The sequence below is a fragment of the Hippocampus zosterae genome, chromosome 4 (assembly GCF_025434085.1).
Source record: "Hippocampus zosterae strain Florida chromosome 4, ASM2543408v3, whole genome shotgun sequence".
NCBI lineage: Eukaryota > Metazoa > Chordata > Actinopteri > Syngnathiformes > Syngnathidae > Hippocampus > Hippocampus zosterae.
Window position 1 is genome coordinate 4,383,265 of NC_067454.1, and position 24,019 is coordinate 4,407,283.

Below are 24,019 nucleotides of genomic sequence, written 5' to 3' on the forward strand. Positions count from 1 at the left end.
CATCGACTCTTGATGAACGGCAGTAATTCCGGAAAGTCAAAATTCTGCCAATATTGTATCATATTTTTCATTCTTTTCAGGGCAGTTCTACAGCACTGAAAATGAAATTGTCGCATTCAGTAAAATGTCCATATAGTTCGATGGACATTGATCTGCCATCTGGTTCTAAAAATACACTCTGGAGGGCAAGATTTCCTCTTGCGGATTTGCAAAAATCAATTTGGAAAAGTTAGATGAGCTGAATAGAAACACTTTGTACATAAGAGCCACCGTTTTTAATGCAATACAATACACAATGAATGAAAGTTGGCATAGGCTCTGCTAAAAGAAAAACAAAAAACAACAACAACAACAACCGAAAAACACAAATTGGTCAGTCTTTCAGCGGATGGGGAACCTTGAACAGATTTGCAAGGTGACATGTCGCACGTCAAGACAGACTGCCTCTACCGATCCTACTTGGTCATCGTGCTGCTCTCGGAGGCCTGCCGTAACTATCAAGTCGCACAAAGCACAACGTCGAGGATGTTGCACACTCACATGCAACAAAACTCCTTACAATTCCTCTGCTGCTTTCTCACTCCTTGGTTAAGTCATTCCATGAGAAAAGCTGGCGGGGTCATGAAAAAAAAAAAAAAAGACCAGCGAAATGGCTGTCCACACGCCTGGCTGGGCGCCCCCCTGCTCCCTCTCCAGTTGTGCTGTCCTGCCCAGATTAGGCGACTCCCTTCGAGGACGACAAAAGGTCAGCGCCTGAATTGAGGATGAGAAAGAACCTCCGTATGGACCATTTACAGCAAATCACAGAGGCAAAAAAATAAAATAAAAAATGACGAGACCAGTATTGAACATCCTCTATCAGCAAAAAGTACAACTAAGCCCTACCGCATGACCAACACGACCAAATGCGACTGAACTGGACAACCGCAAACAAAATGACAGTCAGCGTCTCCTGGAAATAAATCAGTCCTGGCAACTGATCTTCGCCCTTCAGGTACTTCAGGAGAGACAATCTGACGTCAGTTGTTTGCTCCCGCTGACGCAAGGTGAACAAAGATAAAGTTCACCATGTCCCCAAAATGTCATGACCTTGTCCGGAGTGTGAGGCCATATTCCCCTTCCAGGTTCGAAAACCTCAGTCGGGTTTGTGTGTCATTTCCACGCCGTCAACGATATCCGACCAGATACGAGACGTCACTGCCGACTGCGAGGATTTCTTTCCCGCCGACGCAGCTTATCTATTTAATTGCACTTCATGTTTAAGCACTGGTGGAAATCACATTCCAAGTGCCTCCTCCTGCTGTTTGCGCCGGCGGCGTATTCCGTTCCACGCGCTTCGTTTCCATCGCCGTCCTTCAGACCGCGTTGAATGTCAGCCGCTCGGGGGCATCAGGTTGGTGTCTCAATTATAAGTTGAGAATGCTTCAGTCGGTATGGAGACGGTGGCATCAAATGCAGGCGGCATGCTGAAGGCACTTTGGTTGAGCAGAGACGACGATGGTGGCGGAGAGAGCCAAGGATAAGCTACAAGGTCATATCGAGTGGAGTCGAATGATGTGTGACCCAAACTTGTGCTGTGGTTTTACTCGCCTGATTGCCGTGCAACTGAAGTGGGGGTTCGGTCCCCACTTATGATCAGTTATGTTGGAAAGTAACGCGTCACTCCAACATATACAGTATATATCCATCCATCCATCCATTATCTACCGCTCATCCGGGGCCGGGTCGCGGGGGCAATAGCTTTAGCAGGGAAGCCCAGACTTCCCTCTCCCTAGCTACTTCTTCCAGCTCTCCCCGGGGGATCCCGAGTCGTTCCCAGGCAAGCTGGGTGACATAGTCTCTCCAGCGTGTCCTGGGTCTTCCTCGGGGTCTCCTCCTGGTGGGACATGACCGGAACACCTCACCAGGGAGGCGCTCAGGAGGCATCCGAATCAGATGCCCAAGCCACCTCATCTGGCTCCTCTCGAGAAGCGGCTCGGCTCTGAGCCCCTCCCGGATGACCGAGCTTCTCACCTTATCTCTAAGGGAGAGCCCGGACACCCTGTGGAGAAAACTCATTTCGGCCGCTTGTATCCGGGATCTCGTTCTTATCAATGTATCTGACTACAGCGACTTTGCAAAGTTACAATTTGTTTATCTGTGGCAGGGGTGCCCATTAAGTCGATCTCGATCGTCCGGTTAGCTCGTGGCATGATCCCAAGTACATCGTGAGGGGTGTGTCTCTGTGCATGTTAGTAATATATGTATATATGTAAAGCCCCCCCCCCGGCCCCACCCCATCCCCTTTCCGTTGACCAAATAAGAGCCATAAGAACAAATAGTGCCATCCAGGAAAGGTTTTCCATTTTTCTCCCTGTGGGTCAACAATAATTACCCCCCCAGCCCCTACAAAACTGAAACAAATCATAATGGTGTCATTTCCACAAATCTCCTTATGTTGTTCACTCTTTTTTTTTTTAAGGTAGTGCAAACGGTCAGCCTACTGCAAAGATTCATAGCTGACCTTTCAGAAATCAAGATTTGTGCAATGGTGCAGGACTAATCGACCAAGACGGAGCAAGGAGGGAGTTCTCAATCGAAGGGCAGTGGGTTGTTTCAGGCGGATCGCTGCTCTCGTTTCCTCTTACCGGTGTGCTGAGTGTTCATGTCAGCACACTGAGCCAGAGGCGGAAGTGACTGTGGACAGGCATGCGGCAAAGAAGTCGGCCAATCGGTGAAGGGTGGGCGTGTATATATATATACATATATGGAGAGAGAGTGAAGGCAGACGTGAGAGAGGACAGGCATGCGGGGGAGAAGTCCGCCAATGAGTGAAGGTTGGGCGTGTAAGTGGACGCTAAAGGGACGCCCCAACACCTGTATAGAGTGTGGCTATGTGCATTGTTGCAAAACAACTTCGGTTTTCGTTTCTAAGAACCCCCGAAAATAAATTCGACAAAGAGACACGCCTACGAAGCTCAGTTCAAACTTTAAGCCATCGGTTATGCTTTTGGCATGCGTGCCCATCTCACAGCAGCGGTGAAAAACCAAGTCAGGCAAATGAACTCTGAGCTTGCCGTTATTCCCGGAGGCTTGATTAAAGAACTCCAACCGCTGGACATTGGTATCAAGCGGGCGTTCAAAGTAAAGTTGCGAACGGCATGGGAACAATGGATGATCGGTGGCAAACACAACTTTACAAAGAGTGAGAGGCAGCGCTGGGCGAGTTACGCCACAGTTTGCGAATGGATTGTGGCTGCTTGGACGAACGTGTCTGCTTGCACGGTTGTTCGAGTTTTTGGCAAAGCCGGCATCATTTCTGTGGAGCCACATGGTAATGACAGTGACTCTGACAACGAGAGGGAACGCGGCATTTTTGATGGATTACTTGCACAATTGTTCAATTCTGATACAGAGGATGAGGACTTTGATGGATTTCTGGGTGATGATTGATCGAAAAACGTCAGTACATTGTTCGATGGCTAAATAAAATACAACGGAATTCAGTTTTGCTTGCGTTGCCTTTTTAAAAACGTGTTTTTAGCTTGTATCTGTATGTCTTGGCATGCTACCGTATGCTTCAAGCTAACGTGTTTTTAGGGTGCGCGCATGCATGCCGTATGTTTAAGCTGGCGTATGTTTTACCACTTTAAAACTGCGGCCAATAATACAGTGCGTTTTGTCTATGTGTAAAATACAGAAATAGCAGCCATTAATGAGACTGCGCCCAACCATACGGTGCGCCGAATGGTCGTGAAAATACAGTATTTATTATGCAACGTGTGTTCCCCTCGAAAGACGAATGCCTGTCGTTGGTGACGTTTCAATTGCTGTTTTCGTTCCAGACACATTTTTGCGTCCCTTGCACAGTGCACAATGAAATTGGGTTTACTGTCTCACATTGGTGCCAAATCCTTATGCTCAAAAGTTTAAATACATACAGTGACACATCTCAAATTTTGAATAATGAGTCAAAACGATGCAAATTAAACGCATGAAAGTACCGTATTTTCCGCACTAAAAGGCGCTTCGGTATATAAGGCACACCTTCAACAAATGGCCGATTTTAAAACTGTTTTTACATATAGGGCACACCGCATTATAAGGCGCATAAACTAGAAGCTACAATTATGGCTGCGGTTACGGTATGCAGCCAGTAGATGGAGCTACTCCAAAAGGATTACAAAACAAGACAGCTTTATTTATATCGAGCTTTCACAACCGTTTGCAATTGTAACAAAGCGCTTTACAGAACATTTAAAATACTACGTCCAAGAAATCAGAATATCGATTCTTATACGAGGCGCATCGGATCATAAGGCGCACTGTGGGCTTTTGAGAAAATTGAATGCTTTGAGGTGCACCTTATCCTGCGGAAAATACATTATATATAATATATTCTCTTATCGTGACCACTGATGTGTTAATCGTTGCAGCCACATATCCAGTAGGGGGCTGCTGGCTCCCCTCTTGAGTACAGCGGGTGTTGTAGAGGTCGTTCAAAGGACGGGAGAGGTTGACCATGGATTTTCTGTTCACGGTTCATGACACTTCTTATTTCCCTCCTGTGTGCCACGGCGCAGCTGGCAGTGCTTCAGCGCACTCTCGATGGAGGCGGTCACCAGCTGAGGGTGCTCAGAAAGTCAAGACGCTGAGTTGTTCAAGTCGAGTCCAGGTGTGCGTCTGGAAACCTGCGGTCAAAGAGACCGATCACGGCTCATTTGTTTTCTGCGTGAGACTTTTCCTTATGCAGAACATTCATTCATTCATTCATCTTCCGAGCCGCTTGATCCTCACTAGGGTCGCGGGGGGTGCTGGAGCCTATCCCAGCTGTCTTCGGGCAGTAGGCGGGGGACACCCTGAATCGGTTGCCAGCCAATCGCAGGGCACACAGAAACGAACAACCATTCGCACTCACACTCACAACTAGGGACAATTTAGAGTGTTTAAACAGCCTGCCACGCATGTTTTTGGAATGTGGGAGGAAACCGGAGCACCCGGAGAAAACCCACGCAGGCGAACATGCAAACTTCACACAGGGAGGCCGGAGCTGGAATCGAACCCGGTACCTCTGCACTGTGAAGCCGACGTGCTAACCACTGGACTACCGGGCCGCCCTATGCAGAACATACTTTGGGAAAACTCAAAAATGCTTTGATGTATGCGGTGTCTTTGTTTGCAACCCGGTATGCAATTATCAACTTGACACACCCCCAAACATTTCTGTTACGTCCGTCAGATGTACCCTGTCACAGTTTCGGTTGTCGGATGTGTGAAAAGTATGTCAGCGTGCAGTGCGGTGAATAGCCAATCTGCAGACTGACAGCTCGGCGAAACCTCTCCTCGCTTACTCTCCAGCCGAACTCTCCCTCCTCGATATACATCCTCCGAAAGGACAATGGTGCCGATAAGTGAGGCGTCTCTCTCGAACAGCTCTGTCTAATTAAGTACGCAACTGTTGTTTATCACCTCCCATTCCAAAAGAGGACGCGTTGTGCCAGAGAGGCCTCGCTGTCAGGCACGGCATGCTGATGAGGTTTTTAATTCTGATGTGTGGAAGGATAGCAGGGTTCTTTTCATTCGTTTGAGACATTTGATGTCTTTGCACAATGCCCCGGTTGGAGACTCATCCATTCAAAACAATCAGGCCCAAACCGCATCAAAATGTAATGTTACTTGTTCTTTTTATGTTTGAAGCATGGGAAGAATGAGGAAAAACACAGGCTTTCTTTCATCCGTCTGTGTGGACGCTTCACTGTATTGGAATGGGGCGGCCCGGTAGTCCAGTGGTTAGCACGTCGGCTTCACAGTGCAGAGGTACCGGGTTCGATTCCAGCTCCGGCCTCCCTGTGTGAAGTTTGCATGTTCTCCCCGGGCCTGCGTGGGTTTTCTCCGGGTGCTCCGGTTTCCTCCCACATTCCAAAAACATGCGTGGCAGGCTGATTGAACACTCTAAATTGTCCCTAGGTGTGAGTATGAGCGTGAATGGTTGTTCGTTTCTGTGTGCCCTGCGATTGGCTGGCAACCGGTTCAGGGTGTCCCCCGCCTACTGCCCGGAGACAGCTGGGATAGGCTCCAGCACCCCCCGCGACCCTAGTGAGGATCAAGCGGTTAGGAAGATGAATGAATGAATGAATGTATTAGAATGAAGTGTAATTGCATGTGGCAGTGGTGCTCCAATTTTCAGAGTCCCCCCCCCCCCTTATTATTATTTTTTTTTAATGCACCAAACACACACACAGCACAGTGCAGTAGATATGAAACCCCGTCAAGACACCATGGAAAAAGATTTAACACTGATGAAAAAAGTGCGACTAAAAATAAGGTTCATTTTGTTGTTCTTTGTTAGTTGCTCAATATTTCTTTTTTTCTTTACTTTTAATCGGGATACAGTGTTCTACAGACCTGTACTTATAACAACCTGCTGCGCCGGAAAAAAAAAATGTTGTGCTGCATTTACTCAGTTTTGTTTTCGTCAAATGGTGACCAAAAAAAAAAATCTGAATCGAGATGTATTTTTTCAGTACACTCTACATCTACATTTATAATTGATGTGAGTACAGATGATTTGAATATGCACAATCACTTGATGAAATACAAATGAGTCAATTCCACATCTTTTTTTTGTGCTACTACTCAAAACTATAAAATATTGCGCTGCTCATTGGCAATGACTGGGAATAACATTTTTAAATGTAATTGCAAAACCATGTTGTGGAGTGTTGTGTCTTATTTTATTTATTCGTGATGAGTCCATTAATTGAAATCAAAAGGGATTATATGTCTGCTCTGGAAGAAATATCAAACGCGTGTGTGTGTGTGTGTGTGTGTGTGTGTGATACTCTGCCAGCTTCAATTATCACACTGCATAATTTTTGAGTGAGATTAATTTCAGTGTAAATAGAAATAAAGAGGGTGACAAAGAGAGGTCAAAGAAGAAGGGGAATGCAAATTGCCGGGGTAAATCCCCTTCACTGTGCATCAAGAACACGAGCAAAACAAATTGAGAAACGTTAATAATTGAGACAACGGCCAAAAAAAAAAAAAAAACAGCCAGCAAATTATGCCTTTATAGCAAGGTAATGATCTACAAATGTTTATCATACCTGTTTTACAGAGTGATGCAACAGTGTTTGGAAGCATCAAACGGATGAAAGCAAACAAACCGATAAACTGCACACCATCCTGCCCACAGACACTCACATTGACACAAAGAGGGTGGTACCATCACACACAGACGCACACAAGTCCCATCATGTCTTATTTTTAGCCGTTCTCCAGTCCTGACCTACATCACTGCCTGAATAAAGCGGCAGAGATGTAAGAATGAGCAGGGGGGTGATGGGAAGAAACAGTCACACCATGCTGAGTTAAAAAAAAAAAAAAAATCCTTCCTGTGTTGAAATGACAGTTCCATTTCTGTCAGCGGCCCCCAAAGAGGCAAGCACGCATTGGACACGATAAAATAGCGTGCAATAGCAAAAACCGGGTAGCCGCGTATGACCGAAAGGTGAACTAAACTCAAAGATTTTTAGGTGATAAAACCCAGAAAAGGCGGCCCGGTAGCCCAGTGGTTAAGTCAAGTCAAGTCAAGTCAACAGTATTTATAGAGCACTTTCAAACAGCCATCGCTGCATACAAAGTGCTGTACATGGAGCGATTTAACATATACAATAAACAGTAAGACGAATCAGTAACAAGTAATAAGTAATAAGGCGGTAGAAAGCACCAAGCAGTAAAAACAATAGCAAATCTAAGTCATGCTGAGTCAAACGCCAAAGAATACAAGTGAGTTTTGAGGAGGGATTTAAAGATGGGCAGCGAGGAGGCTTGCCGAATGTTCAGTGGGAGGTCATTCCAGAGAGATGGACCAGCAACAGAAAAGGCTCGATCCCCTCTGAGCCTCAGTTTAGTTCTTGGTACGTCTAGCAAAGACTGGTCCACAGACCTGAGGCGCCGGGCAGGGGTGTAGGGGCGTATGAGCTCAGAGAGGTAAGGTGGCGCGAGATTATTCAGAGATTTGAAAACAAAGAGGAGGATCTTAAAAATAATTCTAAAATGAATGGGGAGCCAGTGAAGGGATGCCAAAGTAGGAGTTATATGCTCCCTCTTACGAGTACCAGTCAAGAGGCGAGCAGCGGCATTCTGTACCAGCTGAAGGCGCTTGATGGAGGACTGGCTGACTCCAAAGTACAGGGCGTTGCAGTAATCGAGCCGGGATGTGACAAAGGCATGAATTACTGTCTCAAAGTGTTCATGTGAGAGGAAAGGTTTTATTTTGGCCAGCTGTCTAAGGTGAAAGAAGCTGGATTTAACAACGGCACCAATTTGCCGATCGAGTTTGAAATCACTGTCCAGTTTAAGTCCCAAGTTTGAGACCGTTGATTTCAGATAAGGAGATAGGGGGCCCAAGTCTACAGGATGGAATGTACAAGGTCCACTGGGGCCAAACAATATCACCTCTGTCTTCTTTTCGTTGAACTTCAAGAAATTTTGTGCCATCCAGGTTTTGATTTCTTCCAGACAGGATAGGAGTGGCCTTAATGAGAAGGTGTCTTTCTTGCTCAGTGGGACATAGATCTGGCAGTCATCTGCATAGCAGTGGAAAGGAATACCATGTTTCCTTAAGATGGAACCCAATGGGAGCAGATACAGCGAGAACAGCAGAGGCCCCAGAATTGAGCCCTGTGGAACACCACATGACAGGGGAGCAGTGCGTGATGCAGAGCAGCCAAGGCTGACACAAAAGGTCCTGTCAGCTAGATAGGACCTAAACCAATCAAGAACACTCCCGCCAATGCCCACCAAGTGCTGCAAACGAGTCAGCAGAATACTGTGATCCACTGTATCAAATGCTGCAGTTAAGTCCAATAAAACCAGACACACGTGGTCTCCAGAGTCATTTGCCAGCACGTTGGCTTCACGGTGCAGAGGTACCGGGTTCGATTCCAGCTCCGGCCTCCCTGTGTGTAGTTTGCATGTTCTCCCCGGGCCTGCGTGGGTTTTCTCCGGGTGCTCCGGTTTCCTCCCACATTCCAAAAACATGCGTGGCAGGCTGGTTGAACACTCTAAATTGTCCCTAGGTGTGAGTGTGAGCGTGGATGGTTGTTCGTCTATGTGTGCCCTGCGATTGGCTGGCAACCGATTCAGGGTGTCCCCCGCCTACTGCCCGGAGACGGCTGGGATGGGCTCCAGCACCCCCCGCGACCCAAGTGAGGATCAAGCGGTACGGAAGATGAATGAATGAATGAAAAACCCAGAAAACAGTTGAGTTATGATGTTTGCAATGCGAGCCCAAAGGCCCTTGGACGATGGTTTCGGTTGTCTGCAGAGGAGAATGTCAACATTTCTGCCCACTGAGATGGCTGAAAATGGGCGGATTAATCAATTTAGATATTATATCGCCGCAATAAATAATGACAAGACCATCTTTAGACTAGTGCTGCTAGATAAAATCATTCATTCATTCATTCATTCATTCATTCATTCATTCATTCATTCATTCATTCATTTTCCGAACCGCTTAATCCTCACTAGGGTCACGGGGGGTGCTGGAGCCTATCCCAGCTGTCTCTGGGCAGAAGGCGGGGGACACCCTGAATCGGTTGCCAGCCAATCACAGGGCACACAGAGACGAACAACCATGCACACTCACACTCAGACCTAGGGACAATTTAGAGTGTTCAATCAGCCTGCCATGCATGTTTTTGGAACGTGGGAGGAAACCGGAGTACCCGGAGAAAACCCACGCAGGCACGGGGATAACATGCAAACTCCACACAGGGAGGCCGGAGCTGGAATCGAACCCGGTACCTCTGAACTGTGAAGCCGACGTGCTAACCACTGGACTACCGGGCCGCCTAGATAAAATCAATTTTTGCAAGAAACATTTTTGACTTGAGTTCCCCTTTACTGTGCAACCTACACACCCCAATTTTTTTTGTTTGTTTTGTTATTATTGCCAAGACTGTTTAAAAACAACACTTGCGTGATGTCATCAATGTTTATGTGTTTAACTCATAATTGTGGACGAGTATAAGAGAATTTGACCACCTGTAGTAGAAAACAGTGCTTGGGCATGATGATTGAAAGCGTGTTCACAAAAGGAGAAGCTGGGGACGTCGGATTTAACTGATGTGCGAAAGCTGCTCAATGAGCTGTTCTGTCAGCTCCATCAACTGTGCTCATCGGCTTACTGAGTAGTTTTCATCACTTTTAATCGACTGTATTTGCTTTTGTTCTCAGATATCGATGAGTGTGCAACCCAAATGCTATACTGCCAGTCCAACACGGTGTGCGTCAACCTTCCCGGCAGTCATCGCTGCGACTGTTTGCCGGGCTTCACCCGAGTGGATGAATATTCCTGCACCGGTACGTCTGTTTGGTGATACTCATATTTTAAGGACCAGGATGACTCACTCTGATATGAATGGATATTTATTGTGCGGGTTAAGTTGCGGGCTCTTTCCTGCAGATTCACTGTTTTGACTCTTTCCCGAAATTCGGTCTGGTCAGGCACAGTTGCGCACTTTATAGGAGATTGACTAGTCACAGATAGGGATGAGTATTGTTAAGACGATACGATAACTCTTAACAAGACTGCTTCTCGATCCGCTACTGTAGCGGTATTATTATCAGGTCTTTTTTTTTTTTGCTTCGAAAAGAACAATACCAAATATTAAAATTAACCCTTCATTATTTTATTTACATAAACAGTATATAGATAGAGAGTGCTAGCTAGCTAGCTAGCTAGCTTGCTGACTGGTTGGCTAGCTAGCTTTTTTCCCCTATCTGGCTAGCTAGCTAGATAGAATCTTTCTACAAAATAATAATAATAAAAATAATAATTTACAGAAAACAAATCAGTATTATACTACGCATTTACATTTACATTTTAAAAAGGTGAACTTAGTGTCGAGCAACAAGATTGGAACAAGCAACCCTTAAATCCCAAAGGGTCAAATTTGGCCCTCATCCTAAATTAGGATTAAAGCATTAAATATTTGAAAAAAACCCATATATTTTGGTGTTCAGTGAACATATAGCAGGCATTTAATGTAAAATTCATCATTTTCCAAAGAAGAAAACGGTTCTTGGGTTCCCCAGGGTTAAAACTTCCTCCAGACATTTTAATGATTACTTGCACTTGTGTCAACATGTGCAGTGTCACCATCAACCGGATGTGGACAGTTTACAAATTTTTGCTGGGCCGTCATTTGTCATCTGTCAGTGTGGCCTGGGCACTTGACCGCCATCGCCAGTCCGTCAATTTTTCAAGACGAGGCACTTGAAGTAGTCTTGGCAGTTGTGTGCTGACTGGCATTTCACACAAGGTCGAATGCAATCGTTGGTGACGACAATCGCTAACGTCTACCGTAAATGAGAACTTGAATTTCAAAAAGAAGCCAAATTCAGATTCGACATGCCATTTTTGATTGCTGGCCATGTTTATAATAATACCACACCATCAATTTGTGAATTTTTTTTTTCCTTCCACCCACTTCATACTATGTTTTGTGTCTGTAAAAAGAAAAGCATGCCTACCACTTCCTCACCACTGCTCTATAGCTTCCCCACCTGTGTGCTAATTGCCCGAGGGTGGTGCAACAGCAGGTCGGAAAAGGAGCGAGCTCCTAACAGTGGCCAGAGGAAGTGCAGGTCAACCATCAGCTGCATTCACAAAGGCGAGGGACTGACTGCAGTGCAATTCTGACGTAGTGCAGAAAATTGGTGGCTTGCTAGAATCATATCGTGTCATTGCTCTGCAAATTTGACGATGAATTATTTGTGATCCGAAATTAAAGCCTGCCGAAAAAATAAAAGGAATTGATTTTGATGAATGCAGCCTGAGCCCGTATGGTTTCCTAAATAGGTGAAGTGATTGCAGTCATTCAGCTTGTCCACACTTACTGTGGAGACGAAAAATTTAATGTCTCCTCAGTGGACAATGATCAACAAATAGTGTATATTTGCTTCGTCCTCCTGATTGTCAAGCCATGGATTAATCTAGAGCAGGGGTGTCCAAACTTTTTGCCAAGGGGGCCAGATTTTATGTGGTAAAATGTCGGGGGGCCGACCTTGGCTGACATTCTTTACATTGAACAACAATGAAAGCGCTATATAAATCAGCATGTATTGTATTGTATTGTAATATTGGTCAACACATTTTGTAAGCCAGTCTGTTTCACATTTCCATTTTTATTTTAATTTCAACAATCTTAAGAATTTCTTTTGGTTCATTTGAAACAGGTATATCACATGCAACTGCTTATTCACTTGACTTTTTCTTAAACAGAAGTCTCCTGAGTGCAAATTGATTGATTTGAAACATAAAATGTATCACCATGACTTTTCAATACTCACAAAACCTTTGACTCGAACAACAGGGAAATGAACAAGCAATACACATATCCACAACTGCAAGGATCATTTGAAATATGACATATCAGTCAATATAAACACGGAGTGATGTCTTGTTAACTCGTGAGTGATGCCCTCTAGTGTCTAAATGCTATTACTCATTTAGTGAATGCTATTACTCATTTAGCCACTAGAGGGAAGCAGTACTCTATGAAACATCACTCACCAGTCTACGAGACCTCAGTCAATGCAACACGTGTTCCATTGCGCCCAACCTGCGGGCCAGACGGCACTGATTTTATGACAGGGGCCGAGGGCCGGATGAAATTCGACCGCGGGCCGGATTTGGCCCGCGGGCCGGACTTTGGACAAGCCTGATCTAGAGCATGGGCCCGCAGGTAGGCTACTGTGTCAGATTAAAGCAGGTTGTTTGTGCGCCGTTCTTCATCAGAGCTTCCTTTTTTCCCCTTTCTCGCTCTCTTTCTCTTCGTGTACTTTAATTAGCTCAGTCTTGGCAGGCTCGCAGAGACAAGGTATCCATGGATAATCAATCTATTTTACGGCTTGTAAACTGTCCTGAGCTGCTGATTCGTAGCAGTAGAAACACTCAACATGTGCTCCTAAAGATAAATCCCGGATGCATGCGCTAAAGGCTTTCGCATTTGTTTGGTGGAACTAAAAATGACTGATGGTAGCCTTAATGCTCCTGTAATTGTTACAGGTACTCAGTTCTCTCCATTCCCCGCCAAAAGCATTGGAACAGTGCATGCGTGTGTGACACGCAAGATCAATAATGCAGCTTGAATTTTAATATTTTTTACACAAATCGAGTATCTTCAATATCAAGGGAAATAATTTCCCTTGACATTGAAAAAAAATTCACAGTTTGTTCCTCTGAGGTATAAAACGCCATTGGACATTATCTCTTGCGATTTCTCTTTTTTATCATCTGCCTTGCTGAGGGCCTTGTCCTTTGTGCTGACAGTGCCCAGTAAACAATAGGAACCTGCAGTAATTGTGGTTCCACTTCATTTCACCTCTATGGAAGCGGGCAAGCAGCTCAGGGGAAACAAGGATTGGACGGTGGTGTGAGGTTCTACCCGTTGGTTGTCAAAATGCCACCAATCTGAGCGTACACACACTTATATAGTTTACAGTTCATTGTGATGTTATCTTATGTCACCAAGTTTGGACTCGGGACAGCGCATGTCTATGTCTAGTGCGCATGGGTGGATCTCTTTCTTTCTGTGTTTTCCGAGACGGGTGCAGGTGCGCCGTTGTGGGGGGGAACACAGCTGACTTGCTCGCCATCCAATGGAAGCGGCTACCCTCTGTTCTCTTTAAAATTCAGCGTAGAGACAGCATTCTCTCTTCGTTAAAATACACTCTTATCTTGAAAGAATCGGGGTAGTAAACGTTTGTTCTCTTCATTCAGTCCATTAACTGTTACACAAGTATAGAATCAAAACCATCACTACTTCTGACAGCTCTTGTGATATGCTGATTATGATAGTTTGGCAACATTGAAGGCATCCTTTTTTTGTTGTAGTTGTTTTATTTCGTTTAGTTTTTCTTTTTTTTTTTTAAACAGAGAATTTCAATTTGGCTGAGTTTTTTCCGTATTGCGGTTGAAGTTCCATTGTATTGCATTGCTACACCCTTCTGGCATTCTGGAGTGAAGGTCGTCTGTATTTAAACACTGTCCACTCCAACATTGTTCAAGACATTGTCTGTCCACTTTCATCGCTGGCTCATCACTGGGATATTTGACCTACGTTGTGCAATTTAATTATTTTTATTTTTTATTTTTTTGACGAGCAGGACACAAGACACCATTCCCTGTTTAGAATCTCTCTGTACTAAGAGTTACGCTGAACATCTCACGGTATTTCAGTCAGCCATTTACTTTAAGTGATTACTTATTGATACAAATAAAGTAAAATCGATCTTTCATCTTTCATTTGGCGATGAAAATTAGATTGTGTATGCAATATGGAGTACGGGCCAATTGGCAAAAGGAGGGATAATGAATGGTGTTGACGCTCAGTTTTATGACTCGGTGAAGGCAGAACACAAGTGATTTCCCCTGCGGAGGGTCATTATGATCCCTGACTTCAATGCGTTGGTGGATAATAGCTATGTGCCATCTGTGATGGTGGAAAAATGTCCAGCTCCTACATTGTACTGCATCATATGATCATCCAGATCATATGATGAAAAAAAATGAAAAAAATTTACACATCCAACTCAGAAAACTGGTGTTTTTCTTCCATTGCTGCATGATGGCATTTTCAAACTGTGCACTCGTCAGTTGACGAATAAAGTCACATTGGATGGCTTTCTGAAAAATGAACAATGAGGACGACTAAGAAAAGTATTGTATACTGTTCATAATATTTGAACATGAATGTTGCGTTTATGCAAGCAACATATGATGACTGAAATGTTTATTTCATAGTTCAATATTTGAGGTGCTTTATCATTGATCCGCTTTGAACTGTGAGGTGTGCTCGAGACGACGCGCCACGACATCACCATGTCTGTTGTAGTACCAAGACTGGCCTGTGAGAGGCAGCATGGTGCCACATAGCATCGGACTGATGGCAAACATGTTCTGTTGCACAGAATACGATCCAGATTAGAGAATAGAATAATAGTCATGATATTTTAGACATGACTCTGAGGTTGCGGGAAATCGGGCTCAAATTAGTCCCGAGAACGTGTGTGCGCCTTACCTAGGCAGGATACAGAAAACGGTAAATGGACTGATTGACATGAAATGATCTCCCTAAAATGCCAAATTAGCATTGTCATTTTGGAGGCGGCCTGGTAGTCCAGTGGTTAGCACGTCGGCTTCACAGTGCAGAGGTACAGGGTTCGATTCCAGCTCCGGCCTCCCTGTGTGGAGTTTGCATGTTCTCCCCGGGCCTGCGTGGGTTTTCTCCGGGTGCTCCGGTTTCCTCCCACATTCCGAAAACATGTGTGGCAGGCTGATTGAACACTCTAAATTGTCCCGAGGTGTGAGTGCGAATGGTTGTTCGTTTCTGTGTGCCCTGCGATAGGCTGGCAACCGATTCAGGGTGTCCCCGCCTACTGCCCGAAGACAGCTGGGATAGGCTCCAGCACCCCCCGCGACCCTAATGAGGATCAAGCGGCTCGGAAGATGAATGAATGAATGAATTTTCTGCAGAGTAAAACAGTTTTTTTTTTTTGTCTATTAATTCACCCCCCAACCCCAAGATCGATTTCAATCCACTGCCTGTTTGGTTTTGCTTCTGTGGCATTACATTGATTTCACTTGGTAAACGTAAGCGCGTTTGCTTTTTCTTCGATAGGATAAGCATTTAATTCGACAGCCTGTAGCCTACAGTGCGCATATGTTACACTCTGTTGCCTTTTGCGCTAGTCTTCTCTGACCTTGTCTACACCGGGCTGATCAAGAGTCCAATTGTTTCCTTAACCGGGTGTTCATATGCAATATGCTCAGGTTTGCCGATGGCTTCTAATCAAAGGGAGCCGCCATTAATTTTGTGCATGCCTGGCGACATATAGTGTTTGACATTCCGATGTTGAAAGGCCACAGTCCCCTGCAGACACATTGGTTGAATGAAAATTTAATCAAATCCAATTCCAATTATGCATTTAATGAATGTTGAGCTCAGGTGTGACGAGCTTGGTCACCTTGGCAACCCTCCCTGTATACTTTAAGATTTTCAAAGATGGAGGTCACGTTGTAAGGCTGGCAAGGGAGCAGCCATTTTAATAAGCCCATCAAACACGGTTCGGGCAGGAGTCACATAAGTTTTCATCAATTTATAATTGTCTCTGAAGAGGAGAGTGTTTATATTTAGCTCCCTCATAAAGGTTTGATGCAAGAATTCCTTTCCACTTACTAGAAGGGAGTATAACTGTCCACGGTGATTTATGTCTCCGTGTTACGCCGCTGTGCGGAAAGCTTCATGTTGTGCTCTCGAGAGATGCATTGATTCCATTTCCCCCTGGGTGAATACATTGAGAGACCAGGAGGAAAATGCACTGTGCGTGTTTACTGACAGAACACATTAATGGGACACGTTTTCATTAATGCACAATGCAGCTAAAGCTTCTCTCTCATGGCCCTGAGCTGTACACATTCGTAGGGTAGCAAATTAACTGTATTGACTGTAAATGCCTTTGCTTCATCTGCTCGAGACGATAACATTACAATTATACTAAGGAGACTGAAAATTAAAATATGTATAAAGTAGTTCTCACTTTGCAAAAATAGAGCTTAAAGTGTAAAGAAAAAAGTTGCACTTGAAAACGGTAACAAAGGAGTTCAGCATACTTCACACGTCGAGCGCCATTCTGGTTGAAATCACTCAGTTTTAGGGGATGATATTGTCTAACGCGAATGAGACACAGCTCATGGTGAGCCTATGGGTGTGAAATAAAATAGCAAATCCACACAGAGATGAGCTCACTTGAAATTTCACTCATGGTGTCAGGACTTGGTCATCAAACCAGCAGATTACGTATCAATCAATCAGTGTTGCGTGCATGAGGTGGAGATTTTGCCAAATACATACATTCTACCCTTCTTACACTTTATCAAGCCGGTTAATTTCAATCACTTTGTGTTTTTATGCAATACTGTGATTTAGTCTTTCTTTTTAAGCTTATTCATTCATTCATTCATTCATTCATCTTCCGTACCGCTTGATCCTCACTAGGGTCGCGGGGGGTGCTGGAGCCTATCCCAGCCGTCTCCGGGCAGTAGGCGGGGGACACCCTGAATCGGTTGCCAGCCAATCGCAGGGCACACAGAAACGAACAACCATTCGCACTCACACTCACACCTAGGGACAATTTAGAGCATCCAATCCGCCTGCCATGCATGTTTTTGGAATGTGGGAGGAAACCGGAGCACCCGGAGAAAACCCACGCAGGCCCGGGGAGAACATGCAAACTCCACACAGGGAGGCCGGAGCTGGAATCGAACCCGGTACCTTTGCACTGTGAAGCCGACGTGCTAACCACTGGACTACCGGGCCGCCCCCTTTTCAAGCTTAGCTGCAACGAATTAATGGCATTTCAATTCATTTTAATGAGGTACCTTTCCTTGGTATAAGTGTAAATTGAGTTGTGTCGCCCTGGAACAAATTAAACTTGTAAGTCAGGGTGTCTCTGTGTATGACAAAGAAAGTTAGCTGTCATGTGAAAACATGAACGTAAAATATCGCAATTCACTTGAAGGAGAGATGTTTAAACCCTCAGCTCATTCCCGCGCACAGCCGGCTTCCCTGCCATCGTATACTGTAGAGCAGCTGTGTTTAGGGTGGAATTCATTGACTTCTAGCTCGGCATAAAATTGTCGCTTTAACGTCAAGATTGTTATTGCGGGAAAATTACATATTTACCGGACTAATTTCATGGAAATCCACGCTCCCTCGGCTAAATACTGTGACAGGCAATCAATATTGTTTCCCCCTTGCGACCCTGGACCACGGCGCAGCCGAGTTCTCATCACGTCAAGGTGAGCATTGAGGCCGAGCTCGAAAACAAACAAGAGGACTTTGTTTTAGTGAGAGAGGGGATAAAAAAAAAAAAACAATCTTTTGTGTATCACCACAGAAAAAAAAAATTGAGGAATATATCTACATACATAGATACATACATAGCGTATCCATGCATTTATCTATCGATTTATCTGCCTAGCTAGCTGTATTCTTCCAAATCAGTTTGTTTTTGAGCATCATTATCAAATTAATCCTTGATCAGCATGTGAAATGATTTGCCCGATAGTCTTTTTTTTTAGGAGAAAGAAATTGCATCACCCTGTGTAGGAGGACATTCATTCATTCATTCATCTTCCGGGCCGCTCGATCCTCACTAGGGTCGCGGGGGGTGCTGGAGCCTATCCCAGCTGTCTTCGGGCAGTAGGCGGGGGACACCCTGAATCGGTTGCCAGCCAATCGCAGGGCACACATAGACGAACAACCATCCACGCTCACACTCACACCTCGGGACAATTTAGAGCGTTCAATCAGCCTGCCATGCATATTTTTGGAATGTGGGAGGAAACTGGAGCACCCAGAGAAAACCCACGCAGGCCCACGGGGGGGAGAACATGCAAACTCCACACAGGGAGGCCGGAGCTGGAATCGAACCCGGTACCTCTGCACTGTGAAGCCGACGTGCTAACCACTGGACTACCGGGCCGCCCTTGTAGGAGGACAATAAAAGCATAAAAACATCATTGGAGGCATTTGGCAAATAGTATATACCGGTAAATCAAAAGTTTTTATTGCTCTCCCGGTTTGTTTCAGCTGTAAACAGCGGCTGCTTTTCTCTCGGCTCTTTTCTTCTGATTTGTTTGAGCATCTAATACGTGCAACAGAGAAAGTTTGACCCATTACTATTTATTCAGCTCTCTTGTGTCACTTCCCCTTCCTCCCCAATTTTCTTTAAATTATTTTTTTTTGAATGGCGACAAACCGTCTTTAGTGTGTGAGATGAAAGCATTGCTCACTGTCAAAAAAGGAACAAAGCCCAAGTTCTTAAGACAAAGATTTGACCAAACCTTTCACTTAACTCACCACATTATCATTAAATTTTCATCTATGGACAAAAACAAAAAAAAAACCTTTAAAAGCCCAGTTGGAGTTTTCTTCAATGTGAGTCATTTAGCGGCGATGTGCCAGATAGCAAATCAAGAGGATGAGACAACAATAGCTTTTGTGGATCAAACTTACCTTCTGGGGTAACAACGGGCAGCCAGTTAAGGGATCTAAGCACAATGACGTCAACTATGATTCAACGTGTCTCATAGTGGAAAGATACATTTAATCACGAAAAGCGCTTTCTTTATTTTCAGGAGCTGCAAACAGCCCTGCGTGCACGCAACCAGTCTTGAGTGAAGATTTCTTGGCCAATTGTTCACATGCGATACGATCAATTCCAATCTGGTGTCTGCGTTAAATCAGAACGTTCCAGATGCGTGGCGTGCAGGTGGCTGTAAACATCACGTGATTTCTCAAGAGGGAGGTCGGTCGTATCCTTAGCCACGGTGGTTGCGACGACCGTTATTCACTTTTATTAAAGGCACAGCATGATAAAAACAAGTTGCGAGTAAACACGTGACTGTTGTTTTCGAACAGACGATAGCTTGTCCCGCATACACAAAAGGTTGGTTCAATTCTCATCCCCCAAGTCTCTTCACTTTTTTTTTTTTTCGCTTGTCCTTGCTGTGGACCAGCGCTGTCAAATTAATTTTTGTTGCAGGCCATTTTGGAGTTACGTCTTCCTTCAGAGGGCCAACAGTGAAACCACAAAAATGTTGTCTCATCGCATTATTACTTGTACAAATTTAATGGATTACTTGTTTTGAAATAAGTCACCTATAATAGCTGGTGAATTATTATTCAAGTGAGTGTAAATAGGGTAACAAAATTATTATTTATTCATTCATTCATCTTCCGTACCGCTTGAGCCTCACTAGGGTCGCGGGGGGGTGCTGGAGCCTATCCCAGCCGTCTCCGGGCAGTAGGCGGGGGACACCCTGAATCGGTTGCCAGCCAATCGCAGGGCACACATAGACGAACAACCAACCACGCTCCCACTCACACCTAGGGACAATTTAGAGTGTTCAATCAGCCTGCCATGCATGTTTTTGGAATGTGGGAGGAAACCGGAGCACCCGGAGAAAACCCACGCAGGCCCGGGGAGAACATGCAAACTCCACACAGGGAGGCCGGAGCTGGAATCGAGCCCGGTACCTCTGCACTGTGAAGCCGACGTGCTAACCACTGGACTACCGGGCCGCCCCCCAAAATTATTATTTATTTTTATATGATTATTTGACATTTTGATACAGCTTTTAACAAGGGTCACCAAGTTGACACACATGATTTTCTTTCGGGGGCGGGAGTGGGGAGGGGCAAATTAAATGACGTGGCGAGCCGAATCTGGCCCCCGGGCCTTGACTTTGACACCTGTGCTGTAGATGAAGGCACTTTCGAAACACTGTTATGAAACAAGTGAGTACGATGTGACACTTAGTGATGAATGTGTGTGACTGGAGCCACGGTCGTACCTTTGATATGCCAACCGCTCATTGTTTGCGAAATGGGAAATAAACCGCCTCAGATTTGGATGATCTTTCATTTCACATCATTAGCTGAGAGCCCCGAGGGGGGTCATGTCGACATGTTCAAGCCCAATATTGGATCAGTGTATAATCAGGACTCATTAGACCGAGCACAATGGACTCACACAACATGCTCGGATGATACCACCGGTACTCGCTCTTTGTGTTTGGCATTGCCATGAACATTCCTGCCAGACAGTTGTTCTTTGCTGCGTAAGGTGATTCTGGAACTTTTCCGACACACCTCGTCTGGAACACCTCTTTGGTAGAGGAAATAAGTGTGACTATATGTGGATATACTAAATTGTCTTAAGTGTTTTAGCGTAGCACTAGAAATTCATTCATTCATTCATCATCCGAACCACTTGATCCTCACTAGGGTCGCGGGGGGTGCTGGAGCCTATCCCAGCCGTCGTCGGACAGTAGGCGGGGGACACCCTGAATCGGTTGCCAGCCAATCACAGGGCACACAGAGACGGACAACCATCCACGCTCACACTCACACCTAGGGACAATTTAGAGTGTTCAATCAGCCTGCCATGCATGTTTTGGGAATGTGGGAGGAAACCGGAGTACCCGGAGAAAACCCACGCAGGCCCGGGGAGAACATGCAAACTCCACACAGGGAGGCCGGAGCTGGAATCGAACCCGGTACCTCTGCACTGTGAAGCCGACGTGCTAACCACTGGACTACCGGGCCGCCCTTCAATCAGAACTGCCATGCATGTTTTTGGAATGTGGGAGGAAACCGGAGCACCCGGAGAAAACCCACGCTGGCCCGGGGAGAGCATGCAAACTCCACACAGGGAGGCCGGAGCTGGAATCGAACCCGGTACCTCTGCACTGTGAAGCCGACGTGCTAACCACTGGACTACCGTTTATGATAAAACGCTCCATGTCTTACACCACCACTAATGTAGACTACCTTGATATAAACTTAAGCATTTCTGCCGTTTGACTTTTTTAGGTTTTTTTTTTTCACTTTCACAAAGGGAGCATTTAGTGAGAAGACAAAAGCTAAATTATTTCTGCTAGCTGCTGCGGGGCTTAAAGCATGCTGCTCATTAATTAAGGAAAATGTGTTCGTCATGACTCCCACCCAAACTGCATATTGATGAGGCGTGCGTTTCCCCTGAGGAGAGGAGCTGCCTCAGGAGAGAAAATACTCAATACTTAAAGATTTTATGTTCGGATAGAAGAAATAATTCTTCCGCCATCACCACGACAGCTATCGAATAATTGAATTTGAAATGCATTTTGTATCGCCATTTGAAATGACGCCACATTCAAATTGAAAACCATCAGCGGTTACAAAATGAGTCTGATGAGCTCAGTGGTGGGACTTTAACAACAAACATCTTCCCTAAAATGAATGAATACCATATTTATTATCAAGAATGGTTGATTATAACCCTTCACGCTGTTTTAATTATACTATTTAGAAAATGAATAATTACTGTCAAATTTTTTTTTCTTTCTTTGTCGTACTCAGCCCCAGGACGTTCCTACAAAGCCTCATCAGGATGGCTCATTAGTGCAACGTCAGCAAAGATTCAATTGGATCCAGAAGGTCTGAGTTGACGGAAATCGTTTACTCTTAATATCAAATAAACTCTCCACGTGTGCCTCAGTGGGGGACTCGAGTCATAATCGGTATCGCAAACAATGAATTGACAAGTCTGTTATCTCGTTAGCGGAGCCGTGGAGTAATTTGACACAACACAGCGGGAGGAATACAATGCTTGACATGGTAAAATTAATGAAGGATGAATTTCTTTTAGCTGCTCGTGTTTTAAAATTCAAAGGGGGCTCGACTACTAGTATGAGATCCGCTTTGTCAGCGTATAATTCTGCTTCCGGATTTCTCTTCTTGCCGGTTAATGTAGAAACCGATCAGTCATAATCAGTAGCTAGCTTGATTTATGTCGATGGTTGCCATATTCATGACTCCCTTGAGGTTTGCCGTAAAGAAAGCGTTTTGTCTCAAATAGTGTCTCCGTGGCAGAAAAAAAAATCAGGCTTACATTTCTGCAGCAGTACATGAAAGTGTCGTATTACAGCAGCACAACGGACTGGAACTCACAGATCAATTTAACAAGCTAGCATTATCCATGAAAGACGCAACAGAAATGACTCAAATTGCAAAATGACCCAATTCACACCAATTTCCTGCCACTATTTTTTCCTTCACATTGACTCTTTGGTTACTATTCTTAGTCCAGTCGCGGGACGGCAGTGTAAATAGACTCTTGTCTTGCAGTAAACCGCACCATGCTCTTGCATCAATCCCCCCAATCAAAGGACGCTAACGAATATTGAATGAAGTGAGTTAGATATTAAGATTTATTTTTTTTTGCAAATTTTACGGTTGAAAATTTTGAACCGTCCTAAACTGAATCTCACTGTTAGGTTAAAACGCACTACTCTTGTTGCTTTGTGTGATTCATTCATTCATTCATCTTCCGAGCCACTTGATCCTCACTAGGGTCGCGGGGGTGCTGGAGCCTATCCCAGCTGTCTTCGGGCAGTAGGCGGGGGACACCCTGAATCGGTTGCCAGCCAATCGCAGGGCACACAGAAACGAACAACCATTCGCACTCACACTCACACCTAGGGACTATTTAGAGTGTTCAATCAGCCTGCCATGCATGTTTTTGGAATGTGGGAGGAAACCGGAGCACCCGGAGAAAACCCACGCAAGCCCGGGGAGAACATGCAAACTCCACACAGGGAGGCCGGAGCTGGAATCGAACCCGGTACCTCTGCACTGTGAAGCCGACGTGCTAACCACTGGACTACCGGGGCCGCCTTTGTGTGATTCAATGTACTGTAGATGCCATCATGCAGAGGACTGGTGTTTTAAAAAAAAGTTTTAACACTGACAAATTATCTTCCAGGCTAAGCCTTTTGTCAATACCCTCTCCACATTTACACCTACTCTGACCGCCTTCCTCAATCCTTCTCTTTTACAGAGCACGATGAGTGTGCCAGTAGTCAGAACTCATGCGACGACAACGCAATCTGCACCAACACCATTCGAGGACACCTGTGCACCTGCAAGCCAGGCTACGTTGGAAACGGCACCATCTGCAGAGGTAAGTTCCCGAACGCAGACAACCAATTGGGAGGGATCGCGTGCATCTTTGACCGTCTTGTTCGGCCTTCCTACTCAATCCACATGACCAGGCCACAGTGGCTGGCCGGGCTGATGATTCCCAAATAGATTTTGGAGCTTTTGCCACAGGTGCGCACCCTCTCTGCCTCAGTGCTCACGCTGCCGACTGTTGACCGTTTAAGTACCGTCTGAGCGCCCCATTGGTTTGGCTGTTCACGAGCGCACAGATGGAGCGGGGAAAGTCGTAAATGGCCGATTATGTATTTTATTTATTTATTTTGAGGCAATGTCTTAGTGCAGGGGTGTCCAAACTTTTTGCCACGGGGGCCAGATTTTATGTGGTAAAATGTCGGGGGGCCGACCTTGGCTGACATTCTTTACATTGAACAACAATATTGTTCAAGAAATTTTAGTAAGCCAGTCTGTTTCACATTTCC

The 24,019-nt window shown here is 45.2% G+C and overlaps 1 protein-coding gene across 2 annotated transcripts in view; it reads left to right on the plus strand.

The window, feature by feature from the left end:
- The window catches only part of LOC127598895 (protein kinase C-binding protein NELL1-like), a 137,435-nt gene that overhangs the window by 82,805 nt on the left and 30,611 nt on the right, over positions 1–24,019 (plus strand). For both annotated transcript variants that reach the window (XM_052062465.1, XM_052062466.1), the window contains 2 exons: positions 10,225–10,350; positions 23,440–23,562. In XM_052062465.1, coding sequence (XP_051918425.1) covers positions 10,225–10,350; positions 23,440–23,562 — 249 coding nt within the window. The remainder of the gene's footprint in view (positions 1–10,224; positions 10,351–23,439; positions 23,563–24,019) is intronic.